The sequence below is a fragment of the Cryptomeria japonica genome, chromosome 7 (genome assembly GCF_030272615.1).
Source record: "Cryptomeria japonica chromosome 7, Sugi_1.0, whole genome shotgun sequence".
Lineage (NCBI taxonomy): Eukaryota > Viridiplantae > Streptophyta > Pinopsida > Cupressales > Cupressaceae > Cryptomeria > Cryptomeria japonica.
This window is the reverse complement of record NC_081411.1, coordinates 27734039-27753327: the sequence shown is the minus strand read 5'-3', so window position 1 is coordinate 27753327 and position 19289 is coordinate 27734039. Positions and strand designations below refer to the sequence as shown.

The window sequence follows — 19289 nt, the reverse complement described above, 5'->3', positions numbered from 1 at the left end:
AGCCTTGTGAAGAAATGTCTTGGCAACACATTAACTCCTCCAAGTCTTGTGAGAAAATGTCTTGTGACATGGTGAAGTCCACCTAGGAATCATGAAGTCTGCCAAGGCATAAAGAAGAATGTCTTAACCCATGCCAAAGTCCACCCTAGATGGATAGGTGAAAAGTTTGGCCAAGTATAAATGGCAAGGTAAAATTCGCCCGACACTTAGAAAGATTTCTCAACACATGCCAAATTCGCCCAAGAAAAGAGAATCTAAGAAAGATTCTTGCCAACACATCTGCCTACATGGACAAGATAAAGATAAAATTGGCTAAGTATGAAGTGGCGCTAAGGAAGAAGAATGTAATATTCTTTTGAGAATCTTCTAGAAGGATAGAGTCGCCATCTTCAAGAGAGAAAAGCAAGGAAAGAAGGACGAGAAAGAGACTAAGTTCATTGAATCCACAAAAAAACATAAAGATGCTAAATAAGTTAAAATTTCTTAAGCCTTGTATTCATTTCAACATGTCATTTCATTTTCATTCCTTCTCAAGTTTGAAGTTGAATAACTATCTCTCTCAAATTCCAAAGGAAATAATATTTTCGAAGAGCAACAAGAAAATTTCTGAGCAAAGGAAAGAATTGGTCAAAAGTTTTCATCTTATTTTAGAAGTAAAGACAGATTTTGCATCAAATTTTGGAGTCAAAAGTATAATTTTCAGTCTAGAATTTGAGTTGCAGACTGATTTCTTCCATCATTTTTTCTGTCCCAAGGACTAATTTTTCACAAATTCTACTAAGTGCTGAGCAGATTTTCTTCTTACATAGTCTGAAGGTGAAAAGTTGAAACAAAAAGTTTGAAATTAGGAATGAAATCTCATTAGACTTGGAATTCACATGTTGAAAGTGATATTCATTTAATTTCCTTGTCTTTTTTAGGCAATAGATGACCACTCAGGGAGGTATTTCAAGAAAAGTTCAAATGAAGTTTGCTAGCAAGGGAACACAGCTAGAGTCTAAAATCACTTCGAAATGGAGGAAGGTTGTGTTGATGTGTTTTTGATGACTAGGTCGAACATAGAATAAAGTTACCAACGATCACCTTACACTCTCTTGATCAAAGTGTGATTGCATGCTAAGATTGCAGGAAGTTCAAGCAATCGACTCCAAGGTTCCTTTATGCTACCGGCATGACTCAGTTGGCTGATGTGATTGCCGGTAATCCAAGGGGCCTTATGTTTGGATCGTTCTTTCACTTCTTTGCTGTGGCTGGAACTCCATCATCAAATATGGCAATTTTGCGATGCTTTTGCTTTGAATGAACTAAAATGAATTGAAAATAAAAGGGAAAGGGTTTAGAAGGACCTAAATTTATTCCTAAGGGCAGTGATGTCAATTTCCAAATAAACCAAGCTTTGCTTCTCCAAGTTTAACTACAACTCTGCAAGAACTGATACAATCTTCTGAGGATGTTGAAGAATTTTCATATTGAGAAAGTGCATTTGAATACCCAACACGACTCAATCCAAATGACTATCCACAATCGAACTTAACACAAATTTGGGGCTTCAGGCTAACTTTACATCGCAACTTACAATCAACAAGATGCAAAAAGTATGAACCATGGAAATTCATCAAACACCATTACATTCTCCATTGAAATCAAAGCACTATACTACTTCTACTCTTAAGTGAGGAAGGTGAAACCGTGCAAGTTTTGAAAAATAACTTAAGTGGACACCATCAAAGAACAATGTTTCACTGTTATTATCGAAACCTTATCACAACAATTTCATACAAGTCTCCCTCCTTTACAAATGAGGGGGTTCACCCCTTTATATAGGCCTCAAGACCCACCAAGTCAAAATTTTGCCCAAGATGGAGGACATGCGCCAAAATGAAGGAGGCATGGAGGATTCACAAATTTCATTGAATCCTCCACCAAGTCAAAATTCCACCCAAAATAAAGGACAGGCGCCAAAATGAAAGAGGCATGGAGGATTCACAAATTCACTGAATCCTCCACCAAATCAAAATTCCGCCCTACTCCCCAGCTGGGTGCCAAAATGAAGGAGGCATGGAGGATTCACAAATTTCATTCAATCCTCCACCAAGTCAAAATTCCGCCCAAGATGAAGGACAGGAGCCAAAACCGAGGAGGCATGGAGGATTCACAAATTCATTGAATCCTCCACCAAGTCAAAATTCCGCCCAAGATGAAGGACAGGCGCCAAAATGAAGGAGGCACAAAAGATTCACAAATTTCATTGAATCCTCCACCAAGTCAAAATTCCGCCCAAGATGAAGGACAAACGCCAAAATCAAAGAGGCATGGAGGATTCACGGATTTCACTGAATCCTCCACCAAGTCAAAATTCCGCCCTACTACCCAGCTGGGCGCCAAAATCAAGTAGTCATGGAGGATTCACAAAATTGATGAAATTCCCTCTCCAGTGAAAAATCCATACTTAAGCTTGAAGATTGAAAATTTGTCTAAGGCATGAAAGTCAAAGAGTCAAGGAGGAATCAAAAGTAAAATCCCCTCGGGCAAATTTTTGAAATTTCTATTTTTAGACATCGAATCTTGTCAGAATGTGGAAAATTATATAGATTTCGAAACGTGGTGAATTTCTCTATCCAATGAACCTGGCTCCTAAATTTTAGGGGGATCCCTAAAAAATAGGAGATGTTGAAAAGGGTATGAAAATTTCTTTAGAAGCAGAAGGCAACAAGTTAGAATGAAATCAAGCAAATCTTGAAAAAATCCTTCAATTTCCCTCCGAAATTGGAAAGAGAGAAAGTTAATGAGTTGGCAAAGAGAATCTTCCAAGTATGACGCATGACTTAGTGCATTTAATGAAACTTCTAAATTCGAACTCACTCACAAGGGAAGTTTCTTTTGCATGGCGCAGTGATTGGGAAAGTATGACACATCATAAATTCAATTGCTAATTTGATGCCTCCTAACTTAGCAGGACGTTTTGAAGGATTCTATATAAGCATGGGGAGGCATTTCATTTCTCACGTGCAGGATTCAAGAAAGAAGAATTGGAGAAGTAAAGAGTGGTCATACTTAGTCTTTGTTTTCATCATTTCCAAGGTGCTTTTCAAGATGGCGGAATCAAGCAAGGCAGCTACCCTCTCTAGGCAGGCATTGATCAAGGCAGAAATGAAAGGTTTCCTTCTTCATTCTCGGTTGAATTCCAGATGGGAAGAAATCAGCGATACTAATTTGGGCACATTCAATCTGGCTGCATTCAAGATCAGAATGTTCGGGACAACAGGGCATAGTCCATCACCAACAGCTGTTAAAATTGTCAAGAGCGGAATTGTTGCGGCAGCTGGTTTTCCTCCTGCTATTTAGTGTCCAGACTTGATCCTGGAGTGTGCAGAATATTATAATTTGGAGCAGAAGACAATCTCAACATCAGATGGCAAGTTGCTGGCAACATTGACTTCAGAGTCAATTGGTGAGGCTTTCGGAATCCCTTCGCATTATTCCATGACATATAGGACCAGCAACAGAGCTAAGGCTGTATATGAAGCAGGTCTTGCTAGGTGTGCTGATTTGATTAATAAGTAGTGGTTGTTGAAGCCTAAGATGCATGCCTCCAAGATGCCAAAGACTCTCACTATCTTTGAGTTCAAGCAGGAGTATGTGGACCTGATAAAGATGCTGAGCAGAGTAATGGGGTGTTCACATTCTGTGAACTTTGAAACTTGGATGTTCTTCTACATAGGTGAGATCATGAATGCAAATGGGCTAGTTGACGAGGCCAGATTGATCAGTCATTACTTGCATGAGCAGTTGAAAAACTTAAAAGAAAAAAAGGTCCCAGTCCTTTTTCATGAGCTCCTACCTGTTCTATATGCTTGCGTGAAGGGGAGGATTTGATGGTCTGCCAGCAAGAGGAATCATGGGTTGCGGACCAACACAGCTGAAAGTACACGAGTGTTATCCCTAGCTGCATCTTCACAATGTTAGTTCTTCCAGGTTGGCAAATGACACCTTCACTATGTACTTGACATGGCTCATGTAGAAAAAGTTGCACGCAAGGGTGTCACCGCAAGCAAGTACCCTAGTCTAGAAGTATGGAGCTACATTCTTGCAATTTCCTAAATTCACCTACATCAGGACGCAAAGATTCTCATTCCAGTCATACAAATTGCCAAGATATCCATCATACAAGCTCATATTGCTGGAGCTCATGAGACAGTTAACTGCCTATGATCAATTGCAGAAGAAGAAGAAGAAGCAATCAATTGAATTCCCAGTTGTCTTGGGTGACTTCATGGAAATATGCCTAGGCTTGGAGGCCGCTGAGAGTGCAACATGAGAATTGGCATTCTATCACCTACCATTTTATACATCCAGGGCCCAGTATGATCCTTACCGCCAAATCAGGAAGGTTGTTGGCGTCAAATTCATACACAAGTTTCACTTAGAAGATTATTGGGCAGGTGCCGAGGATGACCTTGAGGTCTGGAAGAAAATGCTTTCCAGATTGCCCCTTGACACCATCAGGTTAAGTGAAATTTATGAAGTGCCGGATCAGGTGAAGGAGGATTCAGATTTCGTGCAACCTGAATTTGAGAAAGTAAAAGATCAGCCCATTCAGTTCAGTTGCCAGATTGGTCAGAGCTTGAAATGGATGATTTGAATGTCTGGGCTAGACCAGTGCTGAAATTCACTAAGCACTGGATTGACCAGTAGATAAGGAAGTTGACGGAAGGAAATGTTCATTTGACATATCAGCTAATGGGAAGTTTGGATTCCCACAATGAGGCGACAAAAGGCTCTTCACAGGCCCAGGCAGGAGTGGAAGTCCGGATTGATAAAGGAAAAAATGCCCCCAAAAGACCAAGGACAGCAAGGAAGAAGGATATCCAGCAGGAAGTTCCACAGGAGGTTCAACAAGAAGTCCAGCAGGAAGAACCTCCACAAAAGAGAGCAAGGACAGAGAGGGAGCTTTCACCGGCGAGTTCCTGGAGTGTGCAGGAGGTAGAGATGTTTTCACATCCAGCAGGTCCACCTCCAGAGAGCATTCCGGCACCAGATATACTCAACATAAACGCTTTACAGGGACACCATCGGCCAAGAAGTCAAAGATGAGAAAGTCCCTCACACCAGGAAGAGGCTCGTTAGGATAGCTTCATGGAAGCTATCCTCGGTGAAATGGAAGAAGAGTCGCAGGAGCAAGAGCACATAGAGGTTCATATTCACTCCATCCCCGCTCTAGATTGGTTGATAGGAAGGCTGAGAAGGGAACAAAAAAAGGAAACTGACCCAGCTCGGGAGTTGGAAGAATTGTTGAAAAAGATGGATCAGCCAGCAAAAAGGAAGGCTCCCCGGAAATTTTTCAAGGTTGTCAGGGAAGAGTCTGGATCCCGGACCCTGCACATTGCTGAGCTTGCAGTAGATAAAGACATAAACGGAATCAGGGAGGAGAGATTATTATTTGAGATTGTTGCATCAGGATTGTTGACGTAGCTAACTTAATAAATTGTTTGATTTTGATGGTGTATTCTTGTTCTATTTTAACAATTTGCATGGTCTTGCTCTCTTCAGTTAGATTAGATTTGCTTGCATGTTGTTAGGGGAACCGGATTTGATAGGAGTACTTGTTGCAGAATCCGAGCTCATACTTTTGGTGTGCAGCTGATTGTTGTATACCGTGCAAAGTTAGCCTGAGCCTTTTGTTATGTGTGTATGCTTAACTTCGATCATCAGTAAAGATTGTTCGATCCGATGGTCCATATTGGTGATCTGAAAAACCTCCACGACCTTTTGAAGATTGCACCGCCTTCGTGTAGTTGTGCTCTGCTGGCGAAACGAAGCGTGGTTTGATTTTGCATGAGTGATCCCGTCTCTTGTTCTTAGGATTAGATTAGCTTTAGCATAGTTCTCTCTACCCTACTCTCATTTACTTTCTGCATAATTCGAAAATAAAAAAAATCTAAAACTAGGGCTTTCATTGCAAATCATCCGTGTAGAAATCCTTGAGCTTGCATGAGTTTATCATCTTCTTCAATTGGACACACGTAAGGTTCCTTGGGTTAACAACAAACCCATCAAACAACTGAGTCACATCCACACACTGAAGGAACCTTGGAATTAGCCATTTGAACTTTAAGCAATCTTAGCATATGGACTGATCTTGATCAAGAGAGGATAGGTGACCGTTGCTGACTTTATTCTGTGTTCGACGCTGTCAAAAAAACACGTCAACAGGTAGCAAGCATTTTGGAATAAATTTGAAACTTACTAGCCAAAGATAAGGGGTTGGTAATCCAACAATTGAGGTTTTTCCGTGCTCTATTTATCACAGTTTGCCACAGCATGGAGGGCAAGGCCTGGAAGTCAAAAGGTATTACCAAAAAACAGAACACACTTCCATTATCGATCCACTTCCAGCCAAATTTGTCAACTTATTTCTGTTGTGGGAGAACAGATTGCCTATAGCATTGAGTCTTTTGCCACTAAATGCTTGATCCTAAAGCCTAACAAAAACTGTCTAGGCATTGAATGTCTTGAATGCCATTATTCTACTCTTCAATAAGAGTGAGAAAAGAGGAATCGACAAAGTGACCATTAACCAATTTTTGGGATGAATTGGGAAGAGATATCCCATGTCCCATTGACCAGCGATTTAGAGACCACATGACCCTGGAGGTGACAAAATCCTTTAGCAGCAAGAACTAAGAGAGCTTGTGCCAAAGGACAACCTTAATGGATGGACCTGTGAAGGCCAAAAGGCATAGCCTGTTGGCTAGAAATCGTGATGGAGGGGCATTTGTGAACATCGTCATAGATTGAATGAAATGGGGAGCAAAGCCAAGTGCATGAAGCATGGCAATGATGAATGACCATTCAATGTGATTGTAGGCCTAGTCAAACTCTATCTTGAGGATGATGGTGGGCTGTTGAGAGTGGCGAGTCCACTCCATGCCTCCCTGAACAACAACAATATTATCTAGGATGAACTTGGACTTACTAAAGCCTATTTGTTCAGGACAAACAAGCTGAGTGTGGAAAGGGCAAAGCTTGAGAGCTAGAGCTTTGTCAATGATCTTATGGGAGACGTCAACAAAGTGACAAGTCTTCAACTAAAAATGTCTTCATGTTCACCAACTTTAGGTATGAATTTGACATTTCCTTTATAAATAATTTAATTAGTTTCATAAAGATTTGGAATGAAAAGGCTTCAAGATAGACCTTGTGGAGGTTGCTACCAACAACGTCCCAAAAGGACCTGTAAAATTCACAAGGGAACTCATCCAATCTAGGGACTTTATCATTGGCCTTTGAAATTACATCTTCCTTCAAATCCTTCAAGGCAAGAAGTTGATCACAGATTCACACAAAATATGCTAGTAATACTGACCTAGCAAGTGACCACGTTGAGGCATTGCTGCAAGGCTGCCATTTGCTCCAGCGTATAATCTTGAACTGCAAAGACCTACTCATACTGCTGGACAAAGGCTTGAATATTAGGCAGTTCTTACAGAAGGTGTTGTCCTTCACGAATTCGCTTGATGGATGGTGAGGAATGTCGGGCATGCAAGGCTTGAAAAAATTCCTTTGAAATTATATCCTCCTTCAAATCCTTTCAGGCAAGAAGTTGATCACAGATTCACACAAAATATGCTAGTAATTACTGACCTAGCAAGGGACCACGTTGAGGCATTGCTGCAAGGCAGCCATTTGCTCCAGCGTATAATCTTGAACTGCAAAGACCTACTCATACTGTTGGACAAAGGCTTGAATATTAGACAGTTCTTGCAGAAGGTGTCGTCCTTCACAAATTCACTTGATGGATGGTGAGGAATGTCGGGCATGCAAGGCTTGAAAAAATTCCTTTGAGACTATCACCTATTTTGAGCCAATGGAGCCTAGCCTTGATTTGCGTCCCTCAAGCTGACTAAGTATCTGCAACCTGCTTCTAGTTGCAAAGCACACGAAACTGAGGTGCAGAATCTAATAGAACTAAGAATATTCGATGTAGAGATAGACAACATTTACATGCATATAGTTCAAACGAATGAAGTCAGATTTGGAATTCATGAGGGATTACTAACAAAATGTGAATTGCTGTGAGCTGTTACGTTTTGTATTTCTTGCTTTATTAAACTATGGTATTACAACTTGTTTTTCCATTACGCTTCATAAAATACAGTCATGGTTATGTGTGACCATCTTTGTTCTTACATGTTGCCATGGTTATATCAATGATAATAATAAATAAGATTTTCCTATCCTTATATGTGGAATTGGTTTGCCATCATCCCTTGGAGGTGTCTTAATCTATTATGGCACAAGGGAACATATTTCTTAGTTCTTTAGTTCAGGGAATATCTGATTGTTGCTTTCTTGGTATTGTTTGATTCTGATATAAATTATCTACGTAATGACTTTTTTGATTCTCTGTGTGTGGCCAAACAGAAAAGTGTTTTATCGTCTTTTGCATGTTGTTTAGTAAATAGAATGGTAGATTATCTAGTTAAAGACGTACGTTCAAGAAAGTGCTATATGTTACCCGCTTCATATTAGAAAACAACTTGAATCTGATTATATGATGCACATTTTTTTTTGCAGGATCAGCATGGGTTATGTTGACTCGTCCATTTTTGGAGTTCTGTATATGGGGGTGGGATAATCTGCCTAGAACAGTTCTCATGTACTACACAAATTTTATTTCATCCCCAGAAGGATACTTTCACACAGTGATCTGCAATGCTCAGGAATTCCGGAATACCACAGTGAACCATGACTTACATTATATAGCCTGGGATACCCCACCGAAACAACACCCGAAGTTGTTGTCCTCGAAGGATTTTAATGACATGGTTAAAAGTGGTGCTCCATTTGCTAGGAAATTTCCTAAAGATGACCCTGTTTTGGATAAAATAGACAAAGAGCTTTTGGGACGTTCTGAGGATCAATTCACACCTGGTGGGTGGTGTGTAGGGAGCAGCGGTGGTGGTAAAGATCCTTGCACAGTCAAAGGTGATCCAATGGTCCTCAGACCTGGGCCAGGTGCTAAAAGACTAGTAGGCCTGGTGACGAAGTTACTATCCTCTGAAAACTTTCAGACCAAACAATGCAAATGAAAATGGAACATTGGTCTTTGTATTTATCGGCATGGGATCTTGAACCAAGAGACATAAATGGAAATATGGGAAGGTGCATCTTTTCTTAATGGAGTATTTATTTGTATATCTGACATCATTCCCACTAAAGTCATGTCTAGAACTTCCCACTAAACTATGCTTAAGATAACTTTTGAATTACAGTATTTAGATTTTAACGTCGAATTATCTTATCTTGCAGTTTGCTTATCTGTGAGGTTCTTCCTCGTGCCACAGAAATCATGTGAAATCTGTACACAAGTTTTGAACAAATAGGACCTACCCAGTATTTGTAGGGAAAGAATATCATGAAATTGTTACGAGCATCCTTATGTTTGGTGGACTACAATGGGAATTTTGTTGTTCTGATATGATTTTTTTTAATTGTGGATTCAAAATAATAACTCTTCTACTTTTGAGTACATAGAGAGATGGGGTTTCTCCCCTTCTTTGGTGGAGATTTGAGTTATGTTCATCTTTTACTTTGAAAATGAATTGTGTTTTATGTAAATTATGTTTGAGGAATATTTTGGTAATGTAGAAATATGATTCCAACATTTTAAATAGAAATAAAGTTGCAATTAAATTGTTTTTTAAAAGTATAGTACACGTTTTCTATTATTCAAGCCATTTATATTTATATTTTTAATCTGTATTTGTCAATTAAATAAGTGAACTTTAAAAATTAAGTTTTTATATGTTTTTTAAAATGATAAAACAATGAAAATTTCTAAAATATATATTATGCTTGTTTATGATTTAATTATAAACATTGAAAATTATTTATTGGGAAGCAAAAACATGTGTTTCAGATTTTTTTTAAGGGCTTAACCCAATGGGTTGTCAAGAGTATGGCAAAATTTGATGGCACATGAAGATCATAACTAAAATAATGCAGCCCTTATAAACAAAAGCCTATAAATACTTGAACACCCATTACATGGTGTTTGAGGTCAAGTTATAAGCACATTGAAACTCCATTCTTGTAGTTTGTATGTCAATGGGATGGATGTTACATATATTTTATAAACATTTTGTCGAATGTGTTAGTGTTTCTTGTGGTTGGATATATTGTTTCAAGAAAGCTAAATTATTACTCTGTATATAAAAGAAATTGTAATCAATGTTCAGAGTGAGACATGATACAATTAGTGGAGTCCAAAAGAAAAAAGAATAACAACTATTCTCCTATGAAAGGAACCCCAATGGTGTCACCCAATTACTCCAAAAGAAAAAAGATAACCACTATTCCCCTATGAAAGGAACCCCAATGGTGTCACCCAATTTACAAGAAACCTTCTGCATGAGATATGGTGAATTTATTCAATGTGTTGTACACTCACTTGACATGATTTTCCTTTGTTCTTGAGTATAGCTCTCTAGTAGATAGGTAGGCAACATTAGAGGTGATGTTTTGCAGATTTGTTGTAATTTTTTTATTTTTTCACTTTTTTATTTAAGATAGGAGGAATACATTTTATTTCTTTGTTTTTAAGATGTTAGATAATAATGTAAATGTGAATTAAGTGTTTTAAATCACACAAGCACTTATAAATTAAAAGCTAAATTTGAGCTATGGTCTAAAAGCAATTCAAGACGGGTACAAATAGAAACAATCATGCTAAATTAAAGAATCTGAAAATGGTAAAGGAGATGAAAAAAATACGTTTTGGATTAGGACATGTTGGAATTGGTTTGGAAATTGTTTAAGGATTCTGAAAATATAATTTCATTAAATGCAATTTAGATTGGGACATGTTAGAATTGGTTTGGAAATTATCTAAGGAGGTTGTAAATAAAGTTTCATTGAAAATTGAGTTCAATATTTCATTACAAAGAAGTGGTGCACTCAACATTGGGGAGAAGTAAAGGGGTGGGGAGAATTTCTCTAGGTTCAAATGACTTCAAATTTTTAGGGATTGCAGAATTTGATAATGCTCAATTTTTAATATGGACACTTGTAATGTGAGTGAGCCAAACATGTGGTGATTGACAGCTCAAGATTAGAATTAGAAGACCATTCTAAGCTTGTAGACAACTAACTATCATGTGTAATGCACCACCAAGGACGCACGAGATATTAATTAGGAAAAACACACATTTTTTCGAAACAACAATACTCAAACCAATGACACTATGGTGCCATCAAATGATGCTACTGTTGCCAAGGGATGTCGCACAAGCAAAAGACTTCGACAACGATTGATCACACCTTACCATCCAAGGGATGTGATAACCATGACAAGGGTCCCTAACTTGAGGTTTTTATACTTAGAAGACTTGATAACACTAGGAGGATGAGTTCCTTAAGCTAATTTTCATTAACATGACACTTTTATGTGATGAAATGTATCCCAAGATAAAAGATGATATAAATTTTTAATGACTACACCTATGAACATGATCTAAAATTAAAGAGACTCACAAGACCATGTAGAACAAAATCTATTCACAATGTTTTCAAAAATAAGGTCTGAAAATACTCATTGCCTTAACATATGGAGGGATAGTGGTGCTCCCAGGGGACTACAATTCCCTAAGAGGAATTCAATGCCTAGGTGAGATACTAGCATCCAAACACAAATGTCCTAGATTGGTGTAGGTGTCATGTTTTGATACCAAATTCTTGAGCTAGGATTGTAGTCCAATCTTGGCACTAGAGTCTTTACCAATGAGAAATCCTAATATAGGGATTGGTTACAAAGACATTCCAAGCAACATTTAACTACATATGAGAGCCTATAATAAAAATTGGACTCCAAATTGTTAGAAACGTCAAGTCTCCTAGAGATCTTAGGCTCCTAATCACAAGACGCCTCAACACATGGAGAAGATTCTCAAGGGCTTGGTGGAACACCCAAGACTCCAACATGTGGTTTAATACAAAAGGGACAAAGGGGAAGGTGGTTCCACACCTCATCCACTCCAAGAGCACACAAGTGACCCTAAATAGTCTTGAGACAAGATGATTCCTTAAGAAGGGACACCTAAGATCTCTTAAAGTACTTATAGTTTTCAACATCACTTTTCCATTTTCTAACACAATATTCATTTTACCCCCCCGCCCCCCCAAAAAAACTAAAATAAAAATATGAAATGCCTAATTTTATTTTAAATCAACCATATGAAAGTAAGGAAAACAAACAAGATGACATGTGTCCTTGATTCCCATGTCGAGACATGTAAAGGTGATACAATATTGACACCACTTATGTAGCACACTTAAAATCCATTTAGAAGGGAAGACCCATTTATTCCATTACAATAACATGAGGTCTGAAACATCCTTTCATAAAATTTTATATCAATTGAATAAAAGAGAAAATAATGATAAAGTCTTTACCCAACTTGATACAATATTCAACACCATCCATGATCCTCTAGTCCCCAATGATGATTTCTAGGCCACACAATTAGGAGATAGTCACAAAGGCCCAAACACACTCATGTAATACACAAGGGGGAGGGGTAGGTTTACATTCACATCAAACATGGAAAATGCATACAACATATAAAGAATGCAATATCAATAAATGATAACATGAGGAAGGAGTACAAGATCTTTTTAGGCACTACTTAGACAACATAAGGATTAGATCTTAAAGAGGGAATAGGGAGTGCCATTGCAATATCCTAAGGTATTGGCTAAGTGAAATCAAGTACATTTACAAGTGCTCCAAGCATGTAGTAGGCATCATTATCTTCGTTTATTTTATGTACCCATGTGTTTCATTCATTATCACTTGCTTAAGAGACTTACACATGAGATATCCTTGAACCACTTTGGGCGTCAACAAATGTTGGAAGCTACTCCCATACTTCTCTCTAACACCTATGCATTAGGTTCATCAAATTTCCAAAGTCAAATATGGTATGATAAACAATGTATAAATTTTAACACAACAAAATTTTCAACATATTCTCAATAGGTTTGCCTCAATAAATAATGGAGGAGACATTCGGTAATAATGATTTCATAAGTATCCTAAAAATGATATAACAAGTGAGTTGCAACATAATCCATTGTTGTCTGGATCGGTTAGAGTGGACCTTCAAGTCTCAAGGCACTTATGAAAATTATTTATGATTGCAACATTTCTCCAATTGTAGACCTTCTAAGAGGTGTTGGAAGAACATTTTTTTTTTTAAAGTGGCCCTTTGGAAGAGTAGGTATTCAGAGCCGAATGAGGAAGGCTGGAGAATAGTAAACAGAAAACGAAGTCAAGACCGATTTTCTTATCAATCTGCATTCAATCAAAATTCCTAGAAAAACAAAAGCTATGATTCTCAGAGGGTTATTTCGGGGAAGTTGCGAAAACCTAATTTTCTGTCTTCTCCCTCTTCGTTTGGCCCAAGCTCTTTTCTGAATAATATCGCTAGTTTTCCATTGGGGTTTTTGGGAAGCCCATTAAACCGACACTGCCGAAGAAAGCGTGGTCTCAGAAGTGGCAAGTAGTGTTGGCAAGAGATAAGATAGTGAAAGCTCAAAAAGTTTTCTGATAGGAGCTCCCCTTTTCATCATTTCATCCCCTGGGGTCTATATCCTCATCAGATTCAATGTAGTTTTTTTCATCCCCCTAGCTCCTTTCCTTCTTTCTCGAACAACATCCCTATCTCTCTTTAGTAGGGAAGAAGGAGCTCTATTATTAAAGGAAATTATAGAACGCAACAGGGAAGAAGGGGCCCTATTATAAAAGGAAAGTACAGACCTTTGAAATTCTCTCATACAAATTGGAGACTCAAGAAAAGAAAGAACTCTCGGCTTTCTGGGAAGTCCTTTTTCAAGCCTCAATAGATTTCAGAAGGCCAACATATCAGGATTTCTAACTCCCTTTGTCCTTTGGACAAAAGAAAAGAGAAAGTCAATCAAATGGGACAAACTTGATCAACAGATCTGGAGCCTAAAAAAAAAGGTGAAATAAGTTATGTAGAGAAAGCTAAAGAAATAGTAGAGTGGGGCCTCATTGCCTCAACCTCTCATTCTTCTCTAGAAGTCTCTCTGTAGGAGTTGGACAAGGGCTTCGATCTTCAGACTCGAGAGAATGGCAATGAGGTAATTGTTACCTTTGCAGAACATTCCCTTTCCTCTCAAATTATAGAATATCATCATAAAGCCATGATTTGTAAATTTTGGAATTAATCAATAGAAAAAAGAACATTATTTAAATGGGTTTTAGATCATTGGACATGGGTAAATGAAGTTTTCATGATTGATAATGGAAATGGTTACTTTATCACTTTGTTTGATTCTAGAGAAGATAGGGATAGTGTATTCAAGATTAAATCATGGTGCCTTGAATCCTCAGGCCTATATATGGAAAAATGGTTTCCTAACTTTAATCCCTTTTCTACCATTTTAAAATTTGTCCCCTTCTGGATTCAATTTCATCACCTACCTTTAGAATATAGGGAATTAGAAATCTTAGAGATTTTGGGTAATTCTTTGGGGATTTTCCTCAAAATGGATGTAAACTTTTTTGAAAACATGAATTTTGCTATTAGACTTTGCCTTTTCATGGATACCACTAAAAATCTTCCTTCCATTCTTAATATCACTTCCAAAAATGGAAGCTAGTCAAAAAAGGTGTTTTATGAAGGTCCCAATTCTTCTTGCAATATTTGTCACCTATTTTCTGAGAGATGCAAAATGTCTAGATGCAAAATATTCTTCAATTGCAGAGGCTCCCGAGTGCAAGGTTGAGGATTGTTGTTTTGGCTCAAACTGGTCCATTGTAGAAATCAGACCTCAAGCCTTTGAGCTCTTTCCAGAAATATCCCTTCTAGAATCTCAATCCTCCTCTATAACTATTCCAGATAGAGGTGAGCCTAATAGAAGTGGTTCTCCTCCCATAGATCTTGAAGCAATACTTAAAAAATGGATTGAAGAAACACAAGTAGAGCTGATAATATAAATAGTGGATCAAGTTTTAGGTAAAATTCAAGTGAGATCACTCTCAGGGACATAGTATCCCAAAGTGTTTTAGGGGTATTAGAGCTAAACAATTAGGCCCTCTGTGTATCCGACTCTTAGCTTCAGAGGCTAAGTTTAAGTATGAGTAGGGGATTGTAATATTATATTCCATTCATTGGTCCTTTTTGAAGCCTTAGCTCTTTATCTCCCCTCTTCTTTAAGTTTGGGAATTCAGATTGGAACAAATCATTGTCATACACACATAAGACATCTAGGATGTATAAATTCTGGAAACTTATTTTTCAAATACTTTTCTCACAAGTTCAAAATCCGAAATTCCCAAGATTTAAGAGTAGAGCTCAGAGGGGAAATATGCCCTATGGTAGACATACAAGTCTTGCTAACATGGTTTTTCTTGAAATTCCTACATATCATCAAAAGGTTTAGTATGTTAGACAATTTATCCTCTGGATTTGTAACTTCATTCAAAGCTATAAGAGTTGTCCTTTATTGAGCATAGAAGTTGCTGAGGGATCCTCTTTGGTCTTAATTTCTTCCTTAGCTACCCCATTGGGCTCAGGCTCCTTGCCATGTATAGAGGATTTGGTTTTCTCCTCTCCTCCCATTCCCAAGAGAGGGAGACCTCCAGGAAATTCCAAGTCTCAAAAAGGGAAAAAATGTGAAGAATTGTTTAATTCAGAAATTGATCCCTCAAGTCTCAAAACGGAAAAGAGAAGATCAATGAGAATATTGGGGAAATTTTTTTTGAAAGGATCTCATTCTTTGTCTCCTAAAAGCTCCTTTAAACATTCTAGTTCTTCAATGGTGTTGGAAAGCCCTTCTAAGGACTTCTCAGATACCCTTGAGTCTCAAGAGGACCTTCTTCCCCTCTTAAGCCCCTCGTCAGGATTGGACTCAGACAAGGAAAACTCTGCCCCTCCTGTCCTTTTACTGGAGAATTGGAAGTAGTTTATGATTTATTAGGCATATCTTCTCCACAAAATGGGGAATTTGAGGAATCATGGCTTCAGAAAAAAGATCTTATTAAGAAAATTTTGAATATGAATGAGACAATTGAGAACGAGACAAATTTATCCCCAACATGCTCAGAGGCAGGGGCAATCCTTAATGGGGAAGAAGCCTTGGAATATTTTGGTATCATGCAATGTTCAACATTCTTCTAAACTGAAAACCGAGTGTGGTTAGTCGCCAAAGAAGAGAAGGGGTAGGAAATCTTTGGAAACACTCAGACATTTGGATGGGAAAGGTTGGAATCAATTGTAATTTTAGATCTTTGGAGCAAAGATAAAGGGTCTTCCCTTTTCCCCTAATAATGATAATATATTGGAATGTTAGGGGACTTAATTCTCCCTCAAAATAAAGATTTGTTAGGATAAGTATTAAAAGGATTATGCCAGAGGTGGTTTTATTGCAGGAGACCAAATTAGACAAAGATCAACTTTCCTCTTTCATGAAAAAGTTGGGCTACTCGGAGGAGGCTTCAATGGAGGCTATAGGGGTAGTGGGAGGGATGACTCTTTTGTGGAATCCCAGGAGAATTTCTTTTCAACTTCTATCCTCGGATAAAAATTGGATTCATGGTTCAAACATTGTCAACTTTCAGAAGAACATTAGTATCAATATCATCAACATTTATGGGCCCATTCAAAACAATTCGAAATTAGCCTTATGGGAGGAAATAGAAACGATTATGAAAAATTGCCCTCATCAGGATATGGTGATTGGCATAGATTTCAATGCAATCCTTCATCTTTCATAAAAGTTTGGAGGTATTAAGAGGGAATCCTAATCTCAAAAAGACCTTAGAGATTGGGTTAGTAGAAATAATCTTTTGGACATTTAACTATCAAACAAAGTTTTCACTTGGAATAATAGGAGACATGATTTTAGTTACATAGCAGAGAAATTGGACAATTTCTTCTTTACAGGAGACCTTTCTAAAACTTCTTTCATAATGAAATCAGAGATACTTCCTGTCTCAGGATCAAATCATTTCCCAATTCAACTCTTGATTGTAGGGGATAGGAAACCAATTAATTGCCGTTTCAAATTTGACAAAATGTGGATGAGGGACCCAACTTCTGATTCATTAATTGAGAAATGGTGGAATGAAGAAAGTTTTGATAGTTCAAAGCTGTTTTGTTTTAACTCAAAATTAAAATGGATCAAGCAAAAACTACTCCTTTGGAATAAAGAAATCTTCTTAAATATTTTTCAAGAAAAACTCAAAGTAGAAAAAGAAACAGAGCTGCTTAATTTAGAAGTTTAGGGTTTTGGATGGATCAAACTAGATTTCACAAGGAGAAAGAGTTATTACAGGGATTTGATCAAATCCTAGCAAATGAAGATATTTTTTGGAGGAAAAAATCAAGAGATACCTAGCTTAAAGAAGGGGATTGAAATTCGAATTTATTTCATAACAACACCAAATAGAGAAGGGATATTAACAAAATAGTGAGAATTGAGGATGATCAAGGAGCCAGTACCAAAGACCTAGTGGAAATCTCAAACAAATCAGTAGCTTATTTTGAAGACATTTTAAATAATTGGGAGGGTTCAAAATTAGGTCCTCAAATGGAGTTTTTTAGAAACATCCCAAAGATTATATCAGATGAAGAAAACCTTATGCTCAACAAAAGTATATCTTTTCAAGAAACAAAGAAAGCTCTTAACCAGATGCACCTAGAAAAATCTCTAGGGCCAGATGGTTTTCTTGCATGCTTTTTTTAGAGATGTTGGTCAATTATTGGCCAGGAGATTACAAATGCTTTAGAAGCAACGAGAAAATTAGGTAATTTTTTGAAGGAAATCAATAACACTTTTATAGCTTTAATCCCCCTAAAAGAGAAGTCTTCTAATTTAAAAAGATTTCAGACCTATCTCTTTATGCAACACCATTTATAAGATCTTTTCAAAAAATGTAGCAAAAAGATTAAAGGAGTTTCTTCCTAATACCATTTTAGTAGAACAAACTAGGTTTGTTCTAGGTAGATCCATTTTGGATGGGGTAATTATAGGTCAGGAATCCATTCACTCCCTACAAGTGAACAAGCATCCTAGTATGCTGATAAAATTGGACATCAGCAAGGCTTACAACAAAGTGGATTGGAGATTCTTATGCAAGTGTTTGGAAGCCTTTGGCTTCTCAAAAAGATGGATAAAGCTTATCTTCTATTGTATTTCAACACCTAGATTTTCAATGCTAGTTAATGGATTTCCATATGGTTTTTTTGAGTCTTCTAGAGGGCTAAGACAAGGAGATCCAATATCCTCCCCTTTCCTTTATATCATCTTGGGTGAATCATTGGGAAGGGATTTTCAAAAAACTCAATTAGTAGGAAGCATTCTAGGGATCATGATACAAATGCAATGGAGGCAGTCACACATTAGCAGTTTGCAGATGATACAATTTTGTTTGGTAAAGCAACAGAGAGAGAAGAAATCAATTTTAAGATCATTTTGAAGGCATATGTCTCTGCATCAGGTCAAGTGATCAATAAAGAGAAATCAATTTTTTTTTCTTCAATGCAAAAAATGAAATGGAACTTTAGATCCTTGCCCATATTAACTTCAACAAAGGGAGATTTCCATGCATTTATCTTGGTTTACCTATAGATAAAGGAATAAGAAACACACAAGTCTGGGACTTGCTGGGTCAAAAAATGGATAAGTAAATTGACTCATGGAAATATAAATGACTCTCTTGGGCAGGCATAATCATTATGTTGAAAAACGTTCTTTCAACCATTCCAATATATTTAATGTCATGTTTATCATTGTCAATTGAAGCTAATGACAACCTTATCAAGAAAATGATATCTTTCTTTTGGCAAGGGGCGACTGAAAAAAGGAAAATGGTTATGATAGCATGGAATAAAATTTGCAGACCCAAAAATCATGGAGGAGTAGGTCTTAGGAACCAACTCTAGTAGAATAAATCCCTTGGAGCTAAAGTATCTTGGAAGATATATGGTGACCCTAGTAAGAAATGGGTGAGGATCATGAAATATAAATACTTGGAAGACCTAAGCCCAGAAGGAATCTTTCAAACTAACAACCCCCCTAAAGGTTCTAGAGTGCGGAGCTTTATTCTAAGCCGTAGGGACCTGATTTCAGAAAAGCTATCTTGGAATGTTAAAGAAGGAAGTAAAGTGAAATTTTGGTCAGACTCTTGGGGTGGATACCCTACCCTTATTTCAATATTGGCCCCCTCTCTCCTTAAATGTATTTCAGAAAATAGTTGGGGA

At 37.5% G+C, this 19289-nt stretch overlaps 1 protein-coding gene across 1 annotated transcript in view; it reads left to right on the top strand.

Moving 5' to 3' along the window:
• Positions 1–9492, top strand: part of LOC131078133 (beta-glucuronosyltransferase GlcAT14A) — a 72898-nt gene extending 63406 nt beyond the window's left edge. The window contains exon 4 of the mRNA XM_058015806.2: positions 8578–9492. Within this exon, the coding sequence (XP_057871789.2) occupies positions 8578–9092 (515 nt within the window). The 3' untranslated portion in view covers positions 9093–9492. The remainder of the gene's footprint in view (positions 1–8577) is intronic.
• Positions 9493–19289: the final 9797 nt, after the last annotated feature.